The sequence below is a fragment of the Bos javanicus genome, chromosome 4, assembly GCF_032452875.1.
Source record: "Bos javanicus breed banteng chromosome 4, ARS-OSU_banteng_1.0, whole genome shotgun sequence".
NCBI lineage: Eukaryota > Metazoa > Chordata > Mammalia > Artiodactyla > Bovidae > Bos > Bos javanicus.
In genome coordinates, this window is record NC_083871.1 from 48,558,874 (window position 1) to 48,581,681 (window position 22,808).

Sequence of the window (22,808 nt, forward strand, 5' to 3'; positions counted from 1 at the left end):
ATGAAGTGATGGGATCAGATGCCATGACCTTAGTTTTTTGAATGTTTAGTTTTACGCCAGCTTTTTCACTCTCCTCTTTCACTTTCATCAAGAGGCTCTTTAGTTCCTCTTCACTTTCTGCCATAAGAGTGGTGTCATCTGCATATCTGAGGTTATTGATATTTCTCCCAGCAATCTTTTTTCTAGCCTGTACTTCTAGCCTGGCATTTCAACTTTCTATTGTTTCCTTTATTCTATTAAGCATTTTGTCTTTTACCTAAACAAGCTCTTTCATCAATGGTATCATTGTAGCTTTAAATATTTCAAACTTTTTACTTCTCTTTTGTCATTTGGATTAGGAAAAGAATGAGGAGAGAACATTGTAATTGGAAAAATGCTGCATTTGAGTTTTAATCTGACTTCTAATCCCATTTCAACCGCTATCACCTTCAAGACCGAATGAATCAGAATTTGGTTAAAAACTGAACCTAAGAACCAGACACAGTGTTACTCCCTTTCCTTAAACTGTTTAGTGGCTTCTCATCTCATTTTGAATTAAATCTGAACATCTAAGCTTGCCCTGCCAGACGCTGTTCCTCAGAGACCCTGCCCCCCTCCAGCCTTACCCTACGGCTCTCACCTGCCTTCTCTCACCGGGTCCAGAAGGCCTTCCTCTGCTTTTCCACCCAGTTCAGCTGCCCCATGCTCGGGCCTCCTCCCTAGAACATCCTTCACTGCCCTTCTAGATGAGGTCCCTGGTGTTATCCCAGCCACAGCCCCCTGCCTGTTGCCTTCCGAGGATCCATCACAACAGGACCACGTCTGACCTGCATCCTGCACGTGGTACCAGTTGGTAGAGGAGCAATTTCTGCCCCAGGAGGAGTTAGATGAGACTAGGGAACCCCTCAGGTTTCTTCCGTCCCCACAATTCATTGTATTTAGTGAGTTTATGAAGTGGTGACAGGCACAGATTCACAGGCTGCCATTGCCTGGATGTTAGTTAATAAGCCTTTACAATGTATTTTAAATACCATACATCCAGAGAGGAAGTAAGCCTAATTATGAAACCTAATGTTTTGGTAAATAATACAGACATGTAAATGTCATCTGATGCTTAATCACGGTTGTAGAGATTTCCTTACTGACATAAACATGACTACCCTCTACCCCCATCAGAGTAGTAGTCACGCCAATAGGACATACAGTATAGACCTAGAGTGTACATTCAATATTGTTCGCAAGGAGAATGAAACTTGGCCTTGTGGAGGCAAGCATTTTCAAGATGTTCTTTGCACACAGTCGGCACTTAGCAAATGTGTGTCAGATGGAGCTGAAGAAGTCAAGGGAGTCAGATAACCTCTTCACATGCACAGTTCACATACGGGTGGTGATAAGCATACTTAAAAGGCACTCGCCCCTAGGTGTCACTCTTCAGAAGGGTTTGATAAGAGAGAGGTCTGGAGTCTATTCATGGTGTTGCTTTAATATATGAGGTCCTGCTGTGTTGCCACCACAGGCTGTTCCCAAGCCAGGGCATCCCCAGGCTCCTCAACCATCAGGCTCAGCCCTGCACCAAGTCGCTACACAGAGTCCCAGCTCCAATGCCTAGGAACTTTTATTCAAAATCCATTTCTGCTGTGGTCTCATTCTTATCTCAGATCACAAGCTATTATAGGAAAAGCTGAGGCTTTTCCTATTAACATGTTAGCCCTGCCTGTTTACTTGCCTCTAAAACTGGGACCATGCTCCCTCCTGCTGCTGCCTTGGTGGAGAGTCACGTGCTCTCCCTGACTCCAGCCACAGGGACCAGGGCACCACAGAGACCCCAGCATCCGACACTCCTCTGAGAACTGAGGCCACCTCACCATCACTCCCCCGTCCTAGGCTCCCAATCCCTTCCTTGTGCGGTGACCCCTGCATTTGTCTACACCTCTGATTGTCTATACCTGTTGCCTGCCAGACCGGGCTTTCTCAGCCTCCTGCTCCATCCTGTTGGAGTCACCAGGCACTGTTTCTCCTGCTCCATGAGGATACACCCATTCAACACATAACTACCTTTCGGGACCTGTACGAGGTCCAGGCAAGGCTTGCACCTTTACAGTTTAACCCTCTTTATATATGACTGGTCCCTGATTCACCTCATTTTATTATTATTATTATTTTTTTTTTTTTTTTTGGCGTGGACCATTTGTTTAAAATCTTTACCGAATTTGTTACAATATTGTTTCAGTTTTATGGTTTGGCTTTTTGGCCACATGACATGTGGGATCTTAGCTTCCCGAACAGGGACTGAACCCACACCCCCTGCATTGGAAAGTGGAGTCCTAACCACTGGACCACCAGGGAAGTCTCCACCCTAATTTTAAAGCAGTGAGTCTTGCCCCACACTTAACTTGGCTTTGGCACAGAAAGTATTCATTCATCATGCACTGGCAGATTATTAGTGGTGTGGCGGTCGCACTGCTGGGCCCAGCTGACATGAGCAGAGGATCGGCCCAGCGCACCCACAAAAGAGATGCTCACACAGCTCTCTGGTTTAGGGTTTTACCCAAGGTTTGCAGAGGGAACAAGGACTCCTGCCCTGGGGGGTAGAAGAGGGGTGTGGCAATGAAGGAAGTGTTTCATCCGAGGCCTTAAGATCTGATTTCACGTGTATTTTGCCAAGCAGATGCAGGGAGGGCACAGCCAGGCAGAAAAAACATGAGAAAGGGCATGGAGTTATTATTTAGTATCAATATTTTATGAACAAAAAATATAGTTGTCTGGGGAACCTAGGTATATGTGGGAGAGTATAGCAGAATTTGAGTCAAGGAGGGAACTTTGTGTCCAATCTGAAGTAGTGAATTGGCTGGATTGGGGGGGGGGGGGGGCGCGGGGTAGAGAGCCAAGCAAAGAAACCACTTGGAGCTCAACTGATTCATCACAAATTAATGTGATCAAGGCCTATTATAGCTCAACAGGGAGATGAGTTTATCTATTGAATTGCTCATACTATACTGAGTTGATAAAGGATCTGCATCCTCTCGGGATCTGTACCCTGGCCCACTAACGGCGTGGAGCTCAGCCTCCTCCACCCAGGTCTGAAGCCTGAAGTTTCACCCTTTCTTCACTCTCTCCATGGCAAGATGCCCTCAGAGAAGGATTTGCATCAGCCATGGGTAGGAGCTGGAATATGCTGGAGTGACTTCTCTGCCAGATACAGGCTTGCATGGGCTTGTAGAATTGCTGGAACTTAAGATAAGCTTTCCTGAATTTTATCACTTTTCTGGAAAAGATAGGAATACAAGACTGGAGAGATGGCCTTGGTTTGGATTTGTGCATTAATCCACCAGCATGCGATGTCACTCCATTCCTAAGATCAGACCCCTTTTCTTCTACACATTTATCAAGAGTAACCTTCCAACTGGCATCCTTCTCTGTGTTTAGTTTCTCTTAGAGAAATGTTTTGTCTACCATCAGAATATTATCGAGAACATTATTCACCATGTTACAAAGTGTACTCCTTATAAAGATCCTCTTGCAAAAGTTCTATCAGGTCTTGGTCTCCAGAAAAGCTGTGTTTCTCCTAAACAAATAGATTTTTTTTAATCTTCTGAACATTGGATGAAGTAACAGATTCACCTTTCCTTTTGACTGAAGATTTATTTGAAGGCTGCTCTTAGCAAGTCTGTAGGATTTGTGATATATAGTTTTAAATTAGTCTCTTTTCCAAACCCATTGTGGATCATTTCCCATGTTATTCCCTTTGCTTTTACTACCCACTTCTAATTAATGTTATTGTGACTCTTATGTATCTAAATAATCCACCTTCAACCCTCTTTTGGAACAAAGCTAAAAGACAAATACACAGACGCACACACCCTTACATACTGTCTATTTAGAATATTTAAAGTAGAACAGTTTAATTGTAACCTTTAGATTTCTAATGAGTGCCTAGCCAAGTACTTGAGAAGAAGGCAATACAGCCCTTCCCCTGGGAGACAGAGCTAGTCTGGGAATCATTTCTAAGTCCTTACAACAATCCTAAGTCAAACTCTGCAAATGCACAGCAAAGAGTTGGACACACTCTTCTTTCGGATTTACCAGATTCCTACATTGTTAGGTCTGCTAATTAGTGATCTTCTCTGTTTTGCCAAAATAACTTCTAAAGGCATTGCTGAGTCAAGTGATTGATTCTTATTTAAAGAAATGAAATCTTCTTCAAATGAAATATCATTTTCCCCTTATCTCCTTCCTCTAATAGATAGAGGCCACATTGGAAAACTAGGAGGGTGAGAACATTTCTTTCTCATTGACGAGTATTTGTGAGTGTTGTTTTTCCCTCTCCCCTCAGTGCTGAATTCTTTTTCTGGAGTTTCTGTTTTATGGCCCTGAGGTTACTTCCTCATTCTTGTGGCTGTGTGCAGTAGTATTTCACTTCCTCTTTGTTTCTAGTTGAGAATGGAGGCATTTGGTTTTAAGAAAAAGTAGGACTACTCCACATGACATTGGACCATTTAAGCAGCCATAGCTCACTGGTGGTTAAAAAATTAATAGATTATGCATAGAAAGGACTTTGTTTTCGGTACAGTGAACTGATAAGTTGATGATGAATCAAATCAAAGTGTTGATTGACCCTGAAATGGTTATGAATTCCTTTGTTCCTAAGACTTACAAGAAGGGTAGCTCTGTAAAGGCATCTTTCTTTTGGTTCCGGATATTGTCAGTTAAGGTATTTGAATCAACTCTGAAATAAAGAGCAGATGTACTATGTAGGGTCAATCTACTTATTCGTGAGTAGTGGTCCAGCCAATGACAGTAATAATGTTACACTGTTCCCCAGGCTCACACTTGTTAACAAGTGCCTTAAACCAAGTGCTCCAAATCAGGGCCTTCCCTTCCCCCTTCTCCTCCACTCAATAGTACACAGCCTCAACCGACAGCTGAGAAGGATAGGAGGAAGATGCCTGAGGTCAGTGCCCCACAGTCCTGGCACAAGGGGAAATTCTGTTGCTACAGCCAGCAATTTCTGTATTCTGTGCTTCCTCCTGAGTTCCCCCATGCCACATCCTCACAGCTGCTCAAACCAGAGGCCTGTGCTGAGACAGCATGGTCAAGACGCTGGGACAGATCCTTCATCTGAGTCTAAAATCAAACCCTTGGGGTCCATCAGAGCCCCTGCTAGCTAGAGAACCTCCTATAGATGTAGCTGGGTGCCATAGGCTTCCATCATCCTGCCCACCTCGGGGGCCAGGACCAAGACACCTCCTCCATCGACACTGGTGGGAGTGGGGCTTATCTCCCCAGCTCACCCCACCCCTAGGTCTCTGCTGTCAGAGGGATATTTTGGACAGGTCTAGATGGCAAGGTGAACTCCTTAGCATTGAGAAGTGTGTGCTCAGTCAGGCAAAAGCTCATCCTGTCAATAATAATAGCCAACCGCTTACAACAGCACTTGAATCTCACCACAACTGCATGGTGTGGGGTTATTGTTACTGTTATTCAGATTCTGAGATGAGGAAACTGAGGTCCAGAGAGGTTAAATAACCTCTCTGATGACAAACAGCTTGTCAGTAATAAAGCCAAGAGTTCAATCCAAGCAGTGAAGTGTGACTCTGTGTTTTTAGCCACTGCCCCACATACCTTTTCCTGGTGGCTCAGACGGTAAAGCATCTGCCTACAGTGCGGGAGACCTGGGTTCGATCCCTGGGTCAGGAAGATCCTCTGGAGAAGGAAATGGCAACCCACTCCAGTACTCTGGCCTGGAAAATCCCATGGACGGAGGAGCGTAGTAGGCTACAGTCCATAGGGTCGCAAAGAGTCGGACACGACTGAGTAACTTCACTTCACTTCACTTCCACACACCTTTAAGCAAAGGATAATTAAATCTGTACTACATCTCTACATCTACACCACCCATCAGAACTTAGACAGTGTGTCTTACCAATATGGGGTGTGTGGTCTTTCTTACAGAAATGGCCCTTGCCTGTGAAAGTTAGAATTAACCAAATAAATTCAAGCCAGCAGAAAGTCCTTATATAGAAGGACTCTGGAGAGCAGCAGAATGGTTTTTTCCCTTTATGTGTGTCTCTGTGGCTACAAAGATTAGTGGATAGGTACAGAGCCACTTAAATATTTTCTGAGCATCTATGGATTGGTGTTATAATAACCTGGTTCTAGATTTATTTTCCTCCTTGAAATTATTCTGATAAAAAGCTTGACCACACAGTGGGCTCAGACAGCAGGGGGTTTGCCCAGAGCCCTCCGTGTACAGAAAGCTAGAAGATGATTAAAAATCAGAACGTCATCTATTTCAAAATCAGAAGGCATCCTCATTTCCACCCTTGTGAAGAGTATGCAAGTTGGCACATTAACAAGACGGTTGCCTGGGGTGAAGCCTGCTTCTAGCCTGTATCATTACCAAGAGATGAGAGAGCTGTCAGTGGGTCCTAGGGATGAGCAAAAGACAATGATTTCCAGCTGTAAGTGGAGTCATTAAGAATGCAAGAGTGCTAATGCACCAGGGCTGCTTCCAGGGCAGGGTGATGGCTGGGCCATGGCAGGAACAGCCCCACCAGTGCTGTGGGTCTATGGGTCTCCTGCTTTGTGGTGACTGAGCAGAGAGGAGACACAGAGTTGCTCTCACCTCCAGGTAGGGAAGGGAGAGAATTAACATTTATTGAACCCTTCCCATAGGCCAGCCTCTATGCTGGGCATTTGATACATATTGTCTGACTTCAAAAATGCCAGAAGAGTCCATGGCCTTTTTGTATCTGGACAGGGTGATATATACACAATCTAGCCTCGACATTCAGAATGACAGAGGCCTGACCCCCACTATCCCTGCAGTTACACTGCCCCATTCAGGCGACACAGACAAGACCATCTCTAAAGGCAAAAGGAAAAATCACTACTGACATTTTGGCCTGTAAATTTACATTCTTTTTTCCTATGTAAATATTTTGTGTCCACTTACCAAAATGGGATTATACTATATGTGTTGCTGTGTACCTGCTTTTTAACTCATTTTTACATGTTTATTATATACCCTTCTACAGAGTCATTATAGTAGTTTCAGAGCATGAAGCCACAGAAACTTTCATAAACCCTTCTTATCAACCTCCAAGTGTAGGATATTTAGGTTGCTTTCAAGTTTCTACAATATTAAACAATGTTCTAATGAAAATCCTTATAGATAAATCACTGCAATATTAACCAAAAAATTTTAAGGTAAATTCCTAGCCTGGAAATTGTCAAGTAAAAAGATGCTGACATTTTTTAAGTCAAGTTTTTACTGAAACATAATTGAGAGAACAGAATTCAGTCTTTTTAGGTGTACAATTCTATGAATTTTGACAAATGTATCAGTTATGTAACCATCACAATTCAGTTTTATAATATTTATAAGTATTTTAAAGCTTTTGATACCTGTTAGCAAGTTGTCTGCTAGTGAAAGGATAACCATTCCCATCTACCATCAGCTTATGAAAGAACATTGGATATTATCCTTAAAAATTAAAAAAAAGACTTTTCAGTTTGGTAGGTGAATGTTCCCACCTCATCTTAAGTTACATTTATTTGATGGACTAATGAAGTTGCATGTGTTTTCAAATGTTTACTATCTGGCTTTACATCTTGTAGTATGATATACTGTGGTCCTCCAGGGTGGCGCTAGTGGTAAAGAACCCTCATGCAGGAGGCATAAGAGATGTGGTTCAGTCCCTGGGTTGGGAAGGTCCCCTGGAGGAGGGCATGGCAACCCACTCCAGGATTCTTGCCTGGAGAATTCCATGAACAAAGGATCCTGGCGGGCTGCAGACCATGTTGTGAAGAGTCAGACATGATGGAAATAACAGCGTACATGCATGGTCTACTGTAACCTTGGCCTACCTTTTTAGCCATCTCTTTGTCTCTTTCTTACTGCTTTGTAAGAGCTATGGGGGGTGGGGGAAGGCTAGGAATAAAGAAGTGATCTGTCATGTTGCAAATATGTTTTTTCTCATTTTATGCTTCTTTTAATATTGTTTATAGCTGTTTTTCCTCAAAAATTAGAAGTTTCCATAATCTTTCCATCTTCCATTTCAATTCCATCTTGGAAATCATCTTCTTAAAGTCCTTCCTTTCTCATTTCCTGATTGTTTAAATTAATATTTTCCCTTCTTACATTTTTTTTCAAATTTTACTTTTTTAAAAAATATTTATTTCACTGTGCTGGGTCTTAGTTGTGGCATGCAGGATCTTCGATCTGTTCTGTAGAATGTGGAATCTTGTGGCATTCAAACTCTAGCTGCAGCATGTGGGACCTACTTCCCTGACCAGGGATTGAACCCAGGCCCCCCACATTGAGAGCATGGTGTTTTAGCCGCTGGACCACCAGAGAAGTCTCCCCTTCTTATATTTAAATGTTTAATCCTTTTGGAATTTGTCTTGATATATCATATGGAATAAACTATTTCTCCCCCACTCCAAATTATGAGTCAATTGTACCAGACCCATTGACCAAATAATAGATATTTCCCCCACTAATCTGAGAAGTAGCCTTTATTTTATGTTTACTATGTAATATATAATATTTAAAGTTAGATATCTCTGAACTTTCCCTACTGTTCCACAAAATGTATTATCTTTTTTGGAACAGAATAGACACAGTTATAAATATCATAACCTTATAATGTGCTTTAATGGCAAGCACTGTTTTTTGTTACTATACTTCGTCAAAATGTTGTCTCAGGCCCTAATTATTCCAGACAAACTTGAAAACTTATCTGAGTTTAAATATCCAATAAGAATTTTTATTCAATTTCATTCTATTTATATATTAATCTGAGAACATTTATCTTTATAATAAGCACTTTTATCAGTGAGGAACATGCCTTGACACTTCACATGTTCAAGTTTTCTTTTACATGCTTCAGTGAATTTTTACAGCTTTAAAAAACGAGTTCTGCATGTTTTTTGTATAGGTATTTACCTCAGAAATCACGGGGGGTTGTTACCGTTATTCACAGCATGTCTTTTCTCTTCACTTTCTAACTGGTAGCTCCTACTTATAGCATTTTATTTATTAATTTCATAAAAAGTTAGTTTTTCAGACTTCCCTGGTGGCTCAGACGGTAAAGCATCTGCCCGCAATGCAGGAGACCCAGGTTCGATTCCTGGGTCAGGAAGATCCCCTGGAGAAGGAAATGGCAACCCACTCCAGTACTCTTGCCTGGAAAATCCAATGGATGAAGGAGCCTGATAGGCTACAGTCCATGGGGTAGCAAAGAGTTGGACATGACTGCATTCACAGCATGTCTTTTCTCTTCACTTTCTAACTGGTAGCTCCTACTTAAAGCATTCTATTTATTAATTTCATAAAAAGTTAGTTTAATAAAAACTAGTTTCAATAGTATTTTAGTTCTTCCCTCCTTCAATGTTCTTAGAAGACAATTGTTATTTGTAAATACTAATGATTTTACCTTCAATTTTCTAATTTTATGCATTTCTTTTCCCCAAACTCATTATTCAAAATGATCTTGACTGGTAATTTCATATAATTCTTCACATTATTACATGTTCATTATATATTAAGTTACATGTTAATTTTATAAAACTCAAAAGTGGATTTTATCCCAGTACCTTATGATGAACTACCTTGCAATTTTGTGATAAACCCCAGTTGGCTATGTTATTCTCTTAACACTTTACCCAGTAAGTATTTTATTTAAAATATTTAAACCCATAATTATTCCTTTCAGTTTTCTTTAACACACCATCTTTGTCAAATTATGGTATAAAGGTTGGGCTGTCCTCATGTTGTAAAACTGGGAACCTTGTAGCTTTTCTTCACATTGGAACAATTTGACATGCACATGCCTGCTGCTTCAGAAGTGAGTTTAAACCACCGGTCACCTACTCTAAGACTTAGAGGAGGCAGCAGCCATGTCATTGTTGTAAACTCTCTCTCTCTCAGTATTCAGAGTTTATATTAAATTTCCAAATGTCATTCAACAATTTTGAGAGTCGGACAATGAGAAGTTAATTCATCTGTTTTCTTAAAATAGGACACATTGGAAAATGAAGAAAACTAGCTAGATCTCAAAAACCGCATTTCCATCTCTTCTTTGGATTTCGTTAGCTCTTAGCAAACATTACTTATGCTTACATAAACTTAATTGATTCCAGTATGGTGTTCAAAAACTGACTCATTCCTCTTTAGAGACTACAGAAATGTCCACCCTCAACTCCCTAGGAAAGAAATCGAAGTAAAAAGATAGAATAAGAAATAAGATGAAACTTTCTGTGTCAGTTTTCTTTGAGCATACCCTAGGTGTTTGTAACCACTCTACAGTGCTTCAGAGACTGTAAAAGCGGTCTATGTTCTTGTCAAGTGTTTTTCATCTGAGGCAGGGGACTGCCTTGCTTGTGATGATTTTCTCACAGGGACAGGAGAAAGCCATGTAAATTCCAAAACAGTCTGCAGGTCCTTATCCTACTTTGTCACTGTAACAACAGTTAATAGCTTTTTCTTTTCCTTTATCCAGGATGTGTGCGTCAAGGCTTACCTAGCCCTTCGTCATCACACAAACCTACTGATCATTCTGTTCTCCATGATGTTGATGACAGGAATGCCCCAGTTAACCAGCAAAGAAGATATCGAATACATTCGGGATGCCCTAACAGTAGGGAAGAGCGAGGAGGATGCTAAAAAGTATTTTCTGGATCAGATTGAAGTTTGCAGGGACAAAGGATGGACTGTGCAGTTTAACTGGTTTCTACATCTTGTTCTTGGCATCAAACAAGGAGAGAAACATTCAGCCTAATACCTTGGGCTAGAATTAAAAAGCTTTAAGTAAGCACAACAGTCATTGAACTTGATTTAAAATGCCCTAGAACATTATGAAAGCTGCCGCTTAAGAAACATAGTTCTTTTCCTAGCTGAACTCTTCACTGGAGAAATATCGGCCTGATTGTTTGTTTAAGTGCTGTTCAGTTTTAGGTTTATTTGCAGGTTTGTTTGTTTCTCATTTGTCTCAGTGATGTTGGAGAACATTCTAAGTTTAAACAGCCTAATTACCCCCTCACTGTGACTGATGTTTTGACTATCATATTATTGGGTGCTTCCCGAAATTCTTCAGAATCATTGATAACATCTCTTCATCTGGGTTTCCTCTCAATTTTGGTTATCCTTGACTTTCTCAAATTCTTTATGGGGAAAAAAAAAAAAAACACATGCTCATTGTGACCTTTGTCTCATTCCTCTAATGCTTCTAAATATCCCCTCTGTGTCTGCAGATGTTACTAATGTGCCAAAAGCAAGGAAAGCGAGCTCCTCTTTTCAGGGTCTTTTGTCATCAGATTCTATTACCACTGAGACTCACAAACACCAAATGGAAAATTGGAACCTCTGTGCCCTGGCCCTCATCTGCTGCTCTGGTTCCACGATTATGAATTGCAAAATTTGTCTCAACTCTGCCCACAGAGTAAACCTCTCAAGTGCAATTATGATAGCCTGCTTCCTCACAGAAGCAGGAAATAACCAAAGGGACTCACCTGGGCCTTTATATTCCTCCCCCTGAGCCCTCCCCACCTTCCTCCCTGTCTCTCTTCTTCCTCACTTCCAACCTTCTCAAAGTTCTTTATGCAGAGTTGTGAAATTTTCAAGAATACATTTACCCTGGAACTCAACAATTAGTTGAAAAACAATTTCTCCTCTAGGGATACTAGAATTGTAGGTACTTGTAGAGATGTTTGTTGGGGTTTTTGAAAGGTACATTATTAAAGGAGAGAGTCTAGAAAATATGCATGAATTTCCAAATGCCTTAATTTTAAATTTTGGCCTGAGAAGTTTTTTCTTTCTTTTTTAATGGAAGAAGATATTTAATATCTAAAAAGATCTCCAGGTTAGGAAGAACACTACTTGCCCTATGCATCTCACAACTTAAAGGAACTTTATACTCTGACACAGTCTTCAAATTTCCTAAAAATAGTTAAAATGTCTTCTTTAAAAACTATTCTCATCTCTTAAACATTTTACTATTTATTGGAAGTGTTAACAGAGAAAGATAATTATTTATAAAATATTTTAGAATTATCTATAGTTATTACTTGACATAGAAATAACTGTTAATGGCGTCTGTGCTTAAGTAATTATGCATGCTAAGTCACTTCAGTCATGTCCAACTCTTTGTGACCCCATGGACTGTATAGCCCACCAGGCTCCTCTGTCCATTGGATTCTCCAGGCAAGAATACTGGAGTGAGTTGCCATGTCCTCCTCCAGGGGGTCTTCCTGACCTAGGGATCAAACCTGCACCTTACATCTCCTGCATTAGCAGGTGGGTTCTTTACCTCTAGCACCACCTGGGAAGCCCTATGTTTAAGTATACTGGGATATAAATAAATATTTAATTTTTAAATGTTCTAAATAGATACATGTTGGACTTTGGTGTACACCAAACTTTTCTTTATGAGTACACAAAAGTCCAGTAGGTCTTAACTCTAGCTGCAAATCAGAATCACCAGGGATACTTTAAAAATACCCTGCCTGAGTGCCCATCTTGGGTTATAATTAGTTTAGGATGAGGCCCAGACATCACTGTTTTTCTAAGTACCTCCAGGAGATTCTAACAAGCAACCAGTGTTCAAAAACACTGGTTCCTTGCCACTGAGCCTTTCCTTGACTCTTAAGGTATCTAGAAAACGCTCCTCTTCCTTGACAATTCATCCTTTTAAAATCACACTTATCGCCCTGTACATAAGACCATACCTGTAATCAAATGTTTATCCCTCTGTGTTAATGGAGGATGGACATTTTATAGTATTTTTAAACCATCTATTCCCCACCATTCTTTCTCAATAACAGGAAGATTGATGCTTTCTCATTCAGAAGAGGATGTTTCATTAATTTCGTAACGCATAGTCAAGCCCAAACCTTGCACAGATTCCACTTATTTGCTTTGCTGAAGCAATCATCTTGATAGAAGAATTACAGGGGATGTATTTATATTTAGCCCATTGGTGCAGGTGTGTACAAACTTGCTCAAGTGAACAAGTCCTTCAGTTATGCTGATTCTATACCTATGCACATCACTTTGAGCTTAATTTTTCCAGGTTCCAATGAAGGTACAGGTTTAATTCTATAGACTTGCAAATAAACAAAAATCACCTTTGTGTGCTTCCTTCATTGTCCCTAATGAATCACATGGCCCATAACTTTTATACCTTTGAAAATGTGCTAGAACCTGAGTCATCTTTCTATGGAGCTGGCACCAGGCATATCTGAACAATGGCTTTGGTGCTCAGCTTACATTTAGATCACATCTGTGTGAGTACAGATAACAACGGACCCGATAAAAATGTTGCCTCTGCTCTAATTGAAATACTTCATCTCTATGGCTGTACATTAGGCCTTTAAATACTGATCCAAGGCTTTGGAACTGGGACTATGGCCACTAAAGTAAAGTAAAACATAGAGAATATTCTAAACCTTGTCCTGGCATTTGCCTGGCTTTAGTGATACTGGTGAGAGAAGGGAGACATTTAATAAAATATATCAACTCCTAGAGCAAACTCTTGATTTTAAAAAAGTTAACTTTGTTAGGTAAATCCTTTACAAGAGATGAATTAGTTAAAAAAGAAAAGTTTAGATGTTGGAATTCTGCAGCATAATTTGGAGGCTGTTAGTTCTGTATAAATGAAAATTATTTTTTGAAATGAGTCTGAAAAGTAATTTAGAAAGTAAGTTTCTGGAGCAAATTCTGGCCTTTATTTGCTAAGTGAGGCTCCTTTGCCCTGTGAAATAAATTTTCAATTATACTTTACTATATAAAGAAAAAAGAAATTTGGAATTTTAAAGGTCCTGGTGTATTATTTTAAGTTTAATCCAACCAAATAACTCTGGTCACACAATCAAATGGTTTTATTCTAGGTGCTTGTCTGCATTTTATCAAAGATTCATTTTCAGGGCAGATGCTAGGGAACTAAAGCACATACTTTGGCTTAAGTGAATCCAGAGAGCTGGTCCACTCCCTCTCCAGACAGCCCCATCCTCTCGAGTTTGTGTTTCCACTGTAAATTCTTATACGTAAATTTAAATAAAAGAAGGAATCCTATATCTTGTGTTCTCTGCATGCATTTTTTTTAATGTCTGAAAGTTAAGATAGTCCTAAAACTCAAATACTTTCTTTCAATAAATCTTTACTGAGTGCCCACTACCTATGAGACACTGTGTTAAATATTGGATATGAACAAAGCTGACTGAGTCCCAGTCCTTAAAACATTTATAATTTGTTGGTGATAGCAGACACTTCATGATGGGGGTTGTTGTGGCTTGCGTGTCCCCCCAAAACATATGCTGAGGTCCTAACCCCTGATATCTGTGAATGTGATCTTATTTGGAAATAGTGTCTATACATGTAATCAAGTTAAGATGAGGAGGGCCCTACATTTACCTGGACAAAACTATAATTCAAAAAGACACATGTACTTCTCTGTTCATTGCAGCACTATTCACAACATCCAAGACATGGAAGCAACCTAAACATCTATAGATAGATTAGTAGATAAAAAAGATATAGTATATATATGTGATGGAATACTACTCAGCCATAAAAAGAGTGAGATGATGCCATTTGCAGCAATATGGAAGGAACTAGAGATTATCATCTAAGTAAAGTAAGTCTGAAAGAGAAAGATATCGCATGATATCACTTATATGTGGAATCTAAAATATGGCTTAAATGAACCTATCTAACAAACAGACTAACAGACATAGAGAATAGACTTACCATTGCCAAGGAGGAATGGGGAGGGAGAGGGATGGACTGGAAGTTTGGAGTTAGTAGATGTAAACTGTTGTATTTACAATGTGTAAACAAGGTCTGGCTTCAACAGTACATGAACTGTGAACTTCCAGATATTCAAGCTGGATTTAGAAAAGGCAGAGGAACCAGAGATCAAATTGCCAACATCGGCTGAATCATCAAAAAAGCAAGAGAGTTCCAGAAAAACATCTATTTCTGTTTTATTGACTATGCCAAAGCCTTTGGCTGAGTGGATCACAACAAACTGTGGAAAATTCTGAAAGAGATGGGAATACCAGACCACCTGATCTGCCTCTTGAGAAACCTATATGCAGGTCAGGAAGCAACAGTTAGAACTGGACATGGAACAACAGACTGGTTCCCAATAGGAAAAGGAGTACATCAAGGCTGTATATTGTCACCCTGCTTATTTAACTTATATTCAGAGTACATCATGAGGAACGCTGGGCTGGATGAAGGACAAGCTGGAATCAAGATTGCCAGGAGAATATCAATAATCTCAGATATGCAGATGACACCACCCTTATGGCAGAAAGCAAAGAAGAACTAAAGAGCCTCTTGATGAAAGTGAAAGAGGAGAGTGAAAAAATTGACTTAAAATTCAACATTCAGAAAACTAAGATCATGGCATCTGGTCCCATCACTTCATGGTAAGTAGATGGCAAAACAGTGGAAACAGTGGCAGATTTTATTTTGGGGGGCTCCAAAATCACTGCAGATGGTGACAGCAGCCTTGAAATTAAAAGACACTTACTCCTTGGAAGAAAGGCTATGGCTAACATAGACAGCATAATAAAAAGCAGAGACATTACTTTGTCAACAAAAGTTCATCTAGTCAAGGCTATGGCTTTTCCAGTAGTCATGAATGGATATGATAGTTGGACTATAAAGAAAGCTGAGCGCCAAAGAATTGATGCTTTTAAACTGTGGTGTTGGAGAAAACTGTTGAGAGTTCCTTGGACTGCAAGAAGATCCAACCAGTCCATCCTAAAGGAAATCAGTCCTGAATATTCATTGGAAGGACTGATGCTGAAGCTGAAACTCCAATACTTTGGCTACCTGATGCCAAGAACTGACTCATTTGAAAAGACCCTGATGCTGGGAGAGATCGAAGGCAGGAGGAAAAGGGGATGACAGAGGATGAGATGGTTGAATGGCATCACCAACTCAATGGACATGAGTTTGAGTGAACTCTGGAGTTGGTGATGGACAGGGAGGCCTAGCGTGCTGCAGTCCATGTGGTTGCAAAGAGTAGGACATGACTGAGTGACTGAACTGAACTGAAACGATGTCCTAATGTATAGCACAGGTAACTATATTCAATATCCTGAGATAAACCATAATGGAAAGGAATTTACAAAAGAATGTAAAATTTTTTAAATAAAAAGATGAAGTGGGCCCTAATCCATCATCTACTTAACAGAAGAGGAGGAAGAATGCCTTGTGAAGGAACTAGAGATTATAAGGATATATCTACAAGCCAAGGAATTCCTGGGGCTACCAGAGACTAGAACAGGAAAGGAAGGATTCTCCCCTGGAACCTTCCAAGGGAGTATGGCCCTGCCAATACCTTGGTTTCAGCTTTATAGGCTCCAGAACTGAGAGCGAATACACTTTTATTGCTTTATGCCACCCAGTTTGTGATGTTTTGTTATGCCATCCCTAGGAAACTGATACAGTATCAATAATGAAAAATTCTGTGGGGTTTGGGGGGCTAGGAGGATCACAGAATTTAGGTAACTATATCTATTTATATTTTCTGCTGTTACCAAAGAGATTGAATTGTGAGCAAAATATATGACAATGTGCTTATATTATTAATGCATTTTAAAAGCTCTAATAATTCACTAAGTAAAAGACAAGTATCTCATTAGAAAACATCTAATTCATACACCAAAAAATGCATTGTGGCTATTAAGCACATCACAGCAGAGTCCACATTACTACTGATTAAACAAATGCAAATTAAAACCTAAGTTCCTTTTCACCATCCAATAAACAAATATTGGTAATGCCCAGAATTAGTGGTAATTTGAGAGAAAGAGCACTCTATTACATTGTTGAAAGCAGAGCAAGTTGGTAAATTCATATATGGTATTTTGTCAAAATTAAGAACATGAAGAAGGAATCTATTCCCTAGCCCAGCAAGTCCACATTCAAGAACTTATCTTTCAGAAATTCCTGGACAAGAACAAAATGACTTTGGATAAAAACAGTTACCAGCATTCTTTGTAATAACAAAAAATTGGAAACAACTGAAAATTCCCTCTCAGTAGCAGACTGGTAAAATCACATCCTTACAATGGACTGTTATGAACCCTTGAAAAGGTAGATCAAAGTCTATTGATAACCAGGTAGATCTATGACCTGCTGAGGAATGAAACGTGGTAATAAGACAGTGTTTCTTTAGTTATATTTAAGTTAAAATGTAGGTTTGTGTATGCCTTGAAGACTGGGGGATATACTCATACCAAACCATTAGTAGTGACTCTATTTTTTACCTTGCAGTCATTTTTTTCTCTTGGATCTTGGGGAATTTGAGTTTCTATTAGTTGGATTTCTTAACTAGGCAAAAAAATTAAGTCATTCATTTTGTGAGGGAAAATGCAGTCTGCATGATAATCTTATCCTATAGCTTACCATAGAGCCTCATTAAAAGCTAAGAAAATTTTGTTTTTCAGAGGGAAAACAATCATGTGAAGTCAATAATTATCAAGCACTGGCATCAGCGTTGTTGTTGAAACCTCTTGGCATGAAGAAGACCCTGTCAAAGCCTTCTGCCTTACCTGACCCTGCCTGATTGTTATCTGCTCTATGCTAAGACAGCCCCATCCATCTCCTAAAATGTCAATGCTTTGAGAGAGAGGCCTCCAGGGATGCTCTCTTCAATCATTAAGTGATGTCTTGTGCGACTGAGCTCTCAGCTCTGCAAACCTGTACAGCCAGTGCACCCATGCTGAACTCTCTAGCTCACGGTTAAGGCTCCCCTCAGAGGTGCAAACTGCCTCATTTTCACTTCTCATGAATGTCAGATTTTTTTCTACACATTTGCTTATTCAGTTCAGTTCAGTCACTCAGTCATGTCCGACTCTTTGCGACCCCATGAATTGCAACATACCAGGCCTCCCTGTCCATCACCAACTCCCAGAGTTCAATCGAACTCACGTCCATCAAGTCGGTAATGCCATCCAGCCATCTCATCCTCTGTCGTCCCCTTTTCCTCCTGCCCCCAATCCCTCCCAACATCAGAGTCTTTTCCAATGAGTCAACTCTTCGCAAGAGGTGGCCAAAGTACTGGAGTTTCAGCTTTAGCATCTAATAAGCATTTGCTTATTAGTGTGGCTTAAATCTCACTGCCTACTGCTTTGGTAAGAATTTTCCTTTCTGGGAGCTGAGCTCTGAGTCTGGGTTCATCATGCGCATTTTTCTCTGACTTGGAGGATGTAATGGAGATGTAAACAGACCTACTAAGGAGCATAAAATCCCTTTGCAGCATCTCAGCAGCACTTCTCTCTGTCCTCCCAGCAAATGGCCAGTCATCAAAGTTTTATACTCAGAGAATCAAACTCAGAATTCTTTTGATGACACTCAGAGAGTTAAAATGGGTGCCTAGTGTCTGCAAATGCACCCACCACTACCCCTATCATTTCCAGCCCCAAGCAAGGTTTGTGGCTGAACAGCATCTCCCATCATCAGTCATATGACTCCAACTATCAGGGACCAGTCTGGCCTCCAACCCAGCAGCTTGCATTTGCGTCATCACCAAGCACCTGTGCTACAAAACAACTGGTCTGTGACTACAGAGGCCGTCCGTCGGGGAAACCTCATGCCCACAAACCACTGCCAAACCCCTGACCTTTCTCCAACTCACGGTTCTGGAAACCAGAGAAGACCATTATTCATTTTGGAAGCACCTCCTTGCTGAGAAAATCACTGTTCATGGTGACAGAGCACATTCTCCAGGTTTCACTGGGTAGATGGTTTTGACTCCTTTAATCTATGCAGATTGAGAGGAGTCTGAGATGAGAGATCCTGGCAGAAGTGCTGGACCATAAGCCAGCATTTTGGCGATAATCTCTGTGAGTCTGAACCAGATGCTGCAGCAGCAATTTGGATTAGGTGGGGCAGTAAAGAGAGCAGTTAAGTGACTTTGGTATTAGATCATTCCACATTCAAGCAATGATTGTCTCCTGACAAAACTATCCAGTCTCTAAATTTCAACCCTCTCCTCTGGAAACTGAGAGGACAGTAGTCCCTCATTTGCAGATTTGACTGTGCAGATTAAATGAAATAATGAAAATGAAGCATTTAAGTAGAATGTCTGGCTCTATATTATTGCTTTGTTCAATAAACAGAAGCTGTCATTTCTCTTCCTTTTCAATGGAAGCTGAAGAATCTTGAGAAATATAAATGAAAAGTTCAATGGCATCATCCTTGGACTGTGACCCTTCAGAGTATTTTCAATGATGGAAATCTTAACAACTTTCTAAGTATGGTGTCTTCCAGAAAGGATTTCAAAGGAGAAATCATAGAAATAGAAAATATTTCTATTTTATGCCAACATCAGATACCAAAGAAATCTAAATAGCATCTTTCTCTGATGAGTTATTCCAATCAATACAAATTAGTCCCTGGGTTTTTTCAGGCCTAAGGCAAGTCAGATAAACTAGAATCAATTGACAAGGCTACTAATTTCTATTTATATTTTTCCATCAGCTTTATTAAAAATTTACATAAAATAAAATTCATCAATTTAAATGTGCAAATTGATGAGTTTTGACAAATGTATGTATCCATGTATCAACCACCACAATCAAAATATCAAACAGTTTCATCATTCAAAAATTTCCTCTCATGGCTCTTTGTAGTCAATACCCTTCCACAGAAATTCTTCCTATGACTACAGTTTTGTCTTTTCTAGAAATTCATATAAATAGAAACATAATATGTGGTCTTTTGTGCCTGGCTTCTTTCACATGGCATAATGCTTTTGAGATTCATCTGTATTGACTAGTAAAATATAATTTAGAAAGGCTCACTTTCTGGACAGATTTGCTGCAGTTCACTCTAGAACCAAAAAAATCTCTCCCTGCAAACCAGCTTTTCTCCTGTTAGTTGAGCAGGTAACTAAGCAGGGCTACTTCTCAGTTCTCCTCTGGTATGGTTGTCTAGTTAAACCTCCAACATATTTGAGATCCAATTAAATTGCACTTAAGGTTATGATTGACTCAGCTTTGGTTAGGCGTCCACCACAAGGCCAAGCAGTTATGACCAGGGAGGCACAGTCACATGGTGAAAACATGGCTACAAGGATTCACCGCTACTACACTGGAAACAAGGGCAGGGTAATGGGCTAAGTTTCTGAAAGAGTTTGACCTTGAATGAAGATATGTAGGTATAGAAACATTTTGGTCAAGTTTTCTGATTTTCTTGCTTGAATATTTCTTTGAATATTAAAAAATATATGTAAAGAGATGCTATTGTATTAAAATATTGTACATAGCCTAATATAGAATCTAACTGGTAGGACACAACTGCTGAATGCAAACATCACTGTGGATCTGTCATTAGTAACTATCACAATAACACAGAACAGAGGCAATTCAACCAAGCCAAGTCAGTCTTCTTTACCTTTCACCCCACAAATGAACCCAGGTCATTTACTTCTCACCAGCTAAGTATGCACTGACATTTAGTGCAGGAAATATAAAAAATTATTTCTGGCTATGTGGGTGTGTTTCATGCAAACACTTTTTTTCAGCAGTTTCTGACTTCAAATAAGAACTCCAGACACTAGAAGGCACGTTCAGTTCTTAATATATTAAAGAAAAAAGGATAGAAGTTATATCATTAACCTGAAAACCTTTTCTAAAGAAACTTGCACCTGCACATTCTCAAGAAACAGGTGTCACAGCCTGAGAATTCTCCCCTGTCCCCCACCCCCTGAGGCCATATATTAAAGGGTCAAGTCCAGGCTTCTCAGCTGTAGTTCCAGGAGCAGTGATTGGTCTTGCTTATTTTGCTTAAGGTTATTGTAGTATCAAGGGGCTTCCCAGGTGGCCCAGACAGGAAAGAATCTTCCTGAAATGCAAGAGACCCAGTTTTGATCCCTGGGTCAGGAAGATCCCCTGCAGAAGGAAATGGCTACCCACCCCAGTATTCTTGCCTGGAGAATCCCATGGACAGAGGAGCCCGGAAGGGTATAGTCCATGGGGTCACTAAGAGTTGGACATGACTGAGTGACTAACTGGAGAAGGCAATGGCACCCCACTCTAGCACTCTTGCCTGGAAAATCCCATGGTGGGATCGCTAAGAGTCAGACATGACTGAGCGACTTCCCTTTCACTTTTCACTTTTCACTTTCATGCACTGGAGAAGGAAATGGCAACCCACTCCAGTGTTCTTGCTTGGAGAATCCCAGGGACAGCGGAGCCTGGTGGGCTGCCATCTATGGGGTCGCACAGAGTCGGACACGACTGAAGCGACTTAGCAGCAGCAGCAGCAGAGTGACTAACACTCACTCACCGTAGTATTAAGTCTTTCTTTACCAGTTGGCTCTATAAGAAAAGTTTTCCCAGGTAGCTTTTGGCATCTTCTGAAGCATTTGCAAGTTCTGACTTACTGAAAGGAAGTAGAAGTCCTATAGTATGCATCAGAATGGGTGGTGGGGATTCCTCCTCTTCCTCAAGCTAGCTCATGGATTATGATTAGCTATTTGAATCTGAATTCTCAATCCTCTCATGTTCAGGTTAGAATAAAAATGACTTGGAAAAGAGCCATGCATATTTGGTATCAGTTCTATAACTTTCTTCAATAGCTATGACCTTATAGAGTTCTTGGGTAAACTTACAAAAACAAACCCAACCTATCAGATTTTACATAATTTCAGGAAATTATTGAGACCTTGGTTCCCAAAGTGCCACAGGATCAAGATTGAGAATGAGTCTCACTTGGCTCAAAGGAATATATTACAAAACATGAGGTTTATATAAGTAACTCCTTCTCCCGCTGCAACACTTCACAATTCTCTTCCTGTTTCCTCCCTCTCCCATGTTCATAATAATAAGGTTTTTTATCTAGGAGAAATTAGCCTGCCTCTCCAAACTTTGCCTCTAATTCAGGGACGTTTATCTTGAGAGGTCCACATTATTTCTTTTTTGGGAACTCTTGACATTTTAAGGCATCAGTTCAATATCTTGGTTTTAAGGTCCATGTTTAAGGACTTCCCTGGTGGCTCAGATGGTAAAGCGTCTGCCTACAATGCGGGACACCTGGGTTCAATCCTTGGGTCGGGAAGATCTCCTGGGGAAGGAAATGGCAACCCACTCCGGTACTCTTGCCTGGAGAATCCCATGGACGGAGGAGCCTGGTAGGCTGCTGTCCATGGGGTCACTAAGAGTCAAGACACGACTGAGTGACTTCACTTTCACTTTTCAGTTTCATGCATTGGAGAAGGAAATGGCAACCCACTCCAGTGTTCTTGCCTGGAGAATCCCAGGGACGGGGGAGCCTGGTGGGCTGCCGTCTATGGGGTCGCACAGAGTTGGACACGACTGAAGTGACTTAGCATTAGCATTACAACAGATCCCTTACTATCCCTTACTTGGAAGGCCTCCAAGACAATAGCCCTGTTTCCACTTGAAGTCATCCTTACCACTTAGGATGCCATGAAGCCAAGGCTGAAAGCATCCAACTTACTTTCAAGATAATGTCCTTGTTCTTTCAATGTGATTATCAAACATGTATGTGTCAGGAACCATGGGCAATCTTTGAAATTCAGAATTGACAACAGACAATTGCTTCAGAGACAGAGTAATTAAGTCTCCTGTCTATATCTTTTCCTGGCTCAAACTTTTAGGGGAAAAAAATCACATTGCCTAATTAATCCTGATAAAATAGTATTCAGGGAAAACTTTCATGTATCAACTTAGCTTTTTAAATTTTCTAAAACCCAAGAGTTCAAGTTCTTCAAATGTTTATTACTGATGCATGACTGTTATCTTTCCTGTCTCTTGCTCTTCTTAGAAGGAAAATGGAGCAAGCA

The 22,808-nt window shown here is 40.3% G+C and overlaps 1 protein-coding gene across 4 annotated transcripts in view; it reads left to right on the forward strand.

The window, feature by feature from the left end:
- The window catches only part of PIK3CG (phosphatidylinositol-4,5-bisphosphate 3-kinase catalytic subunit gamma), a 35,940-nt gene extending 21,887 nt beyond the window's left edge, over positions 1-14,053 (forward strand). For all 4 annotated transcript variants that reach the window (XM_061413968.1, XM_061413965.1, XM_061413966.1 and 1 more), the window contains one exon: positions 10,485-14,053. In XM_061413968.1, the coding sequence (XP_061269952.1) occupies positions 10,485-10,763 (279 nt within the window). In that variant the 3' untranslated portion in view covers positions 10,764-14,053. The remainder of the gene's footprint in view (positions 1-10,484) is intronic.
- Positions 14,054-22,808: the final 8,755 nt, after the last annotated feature.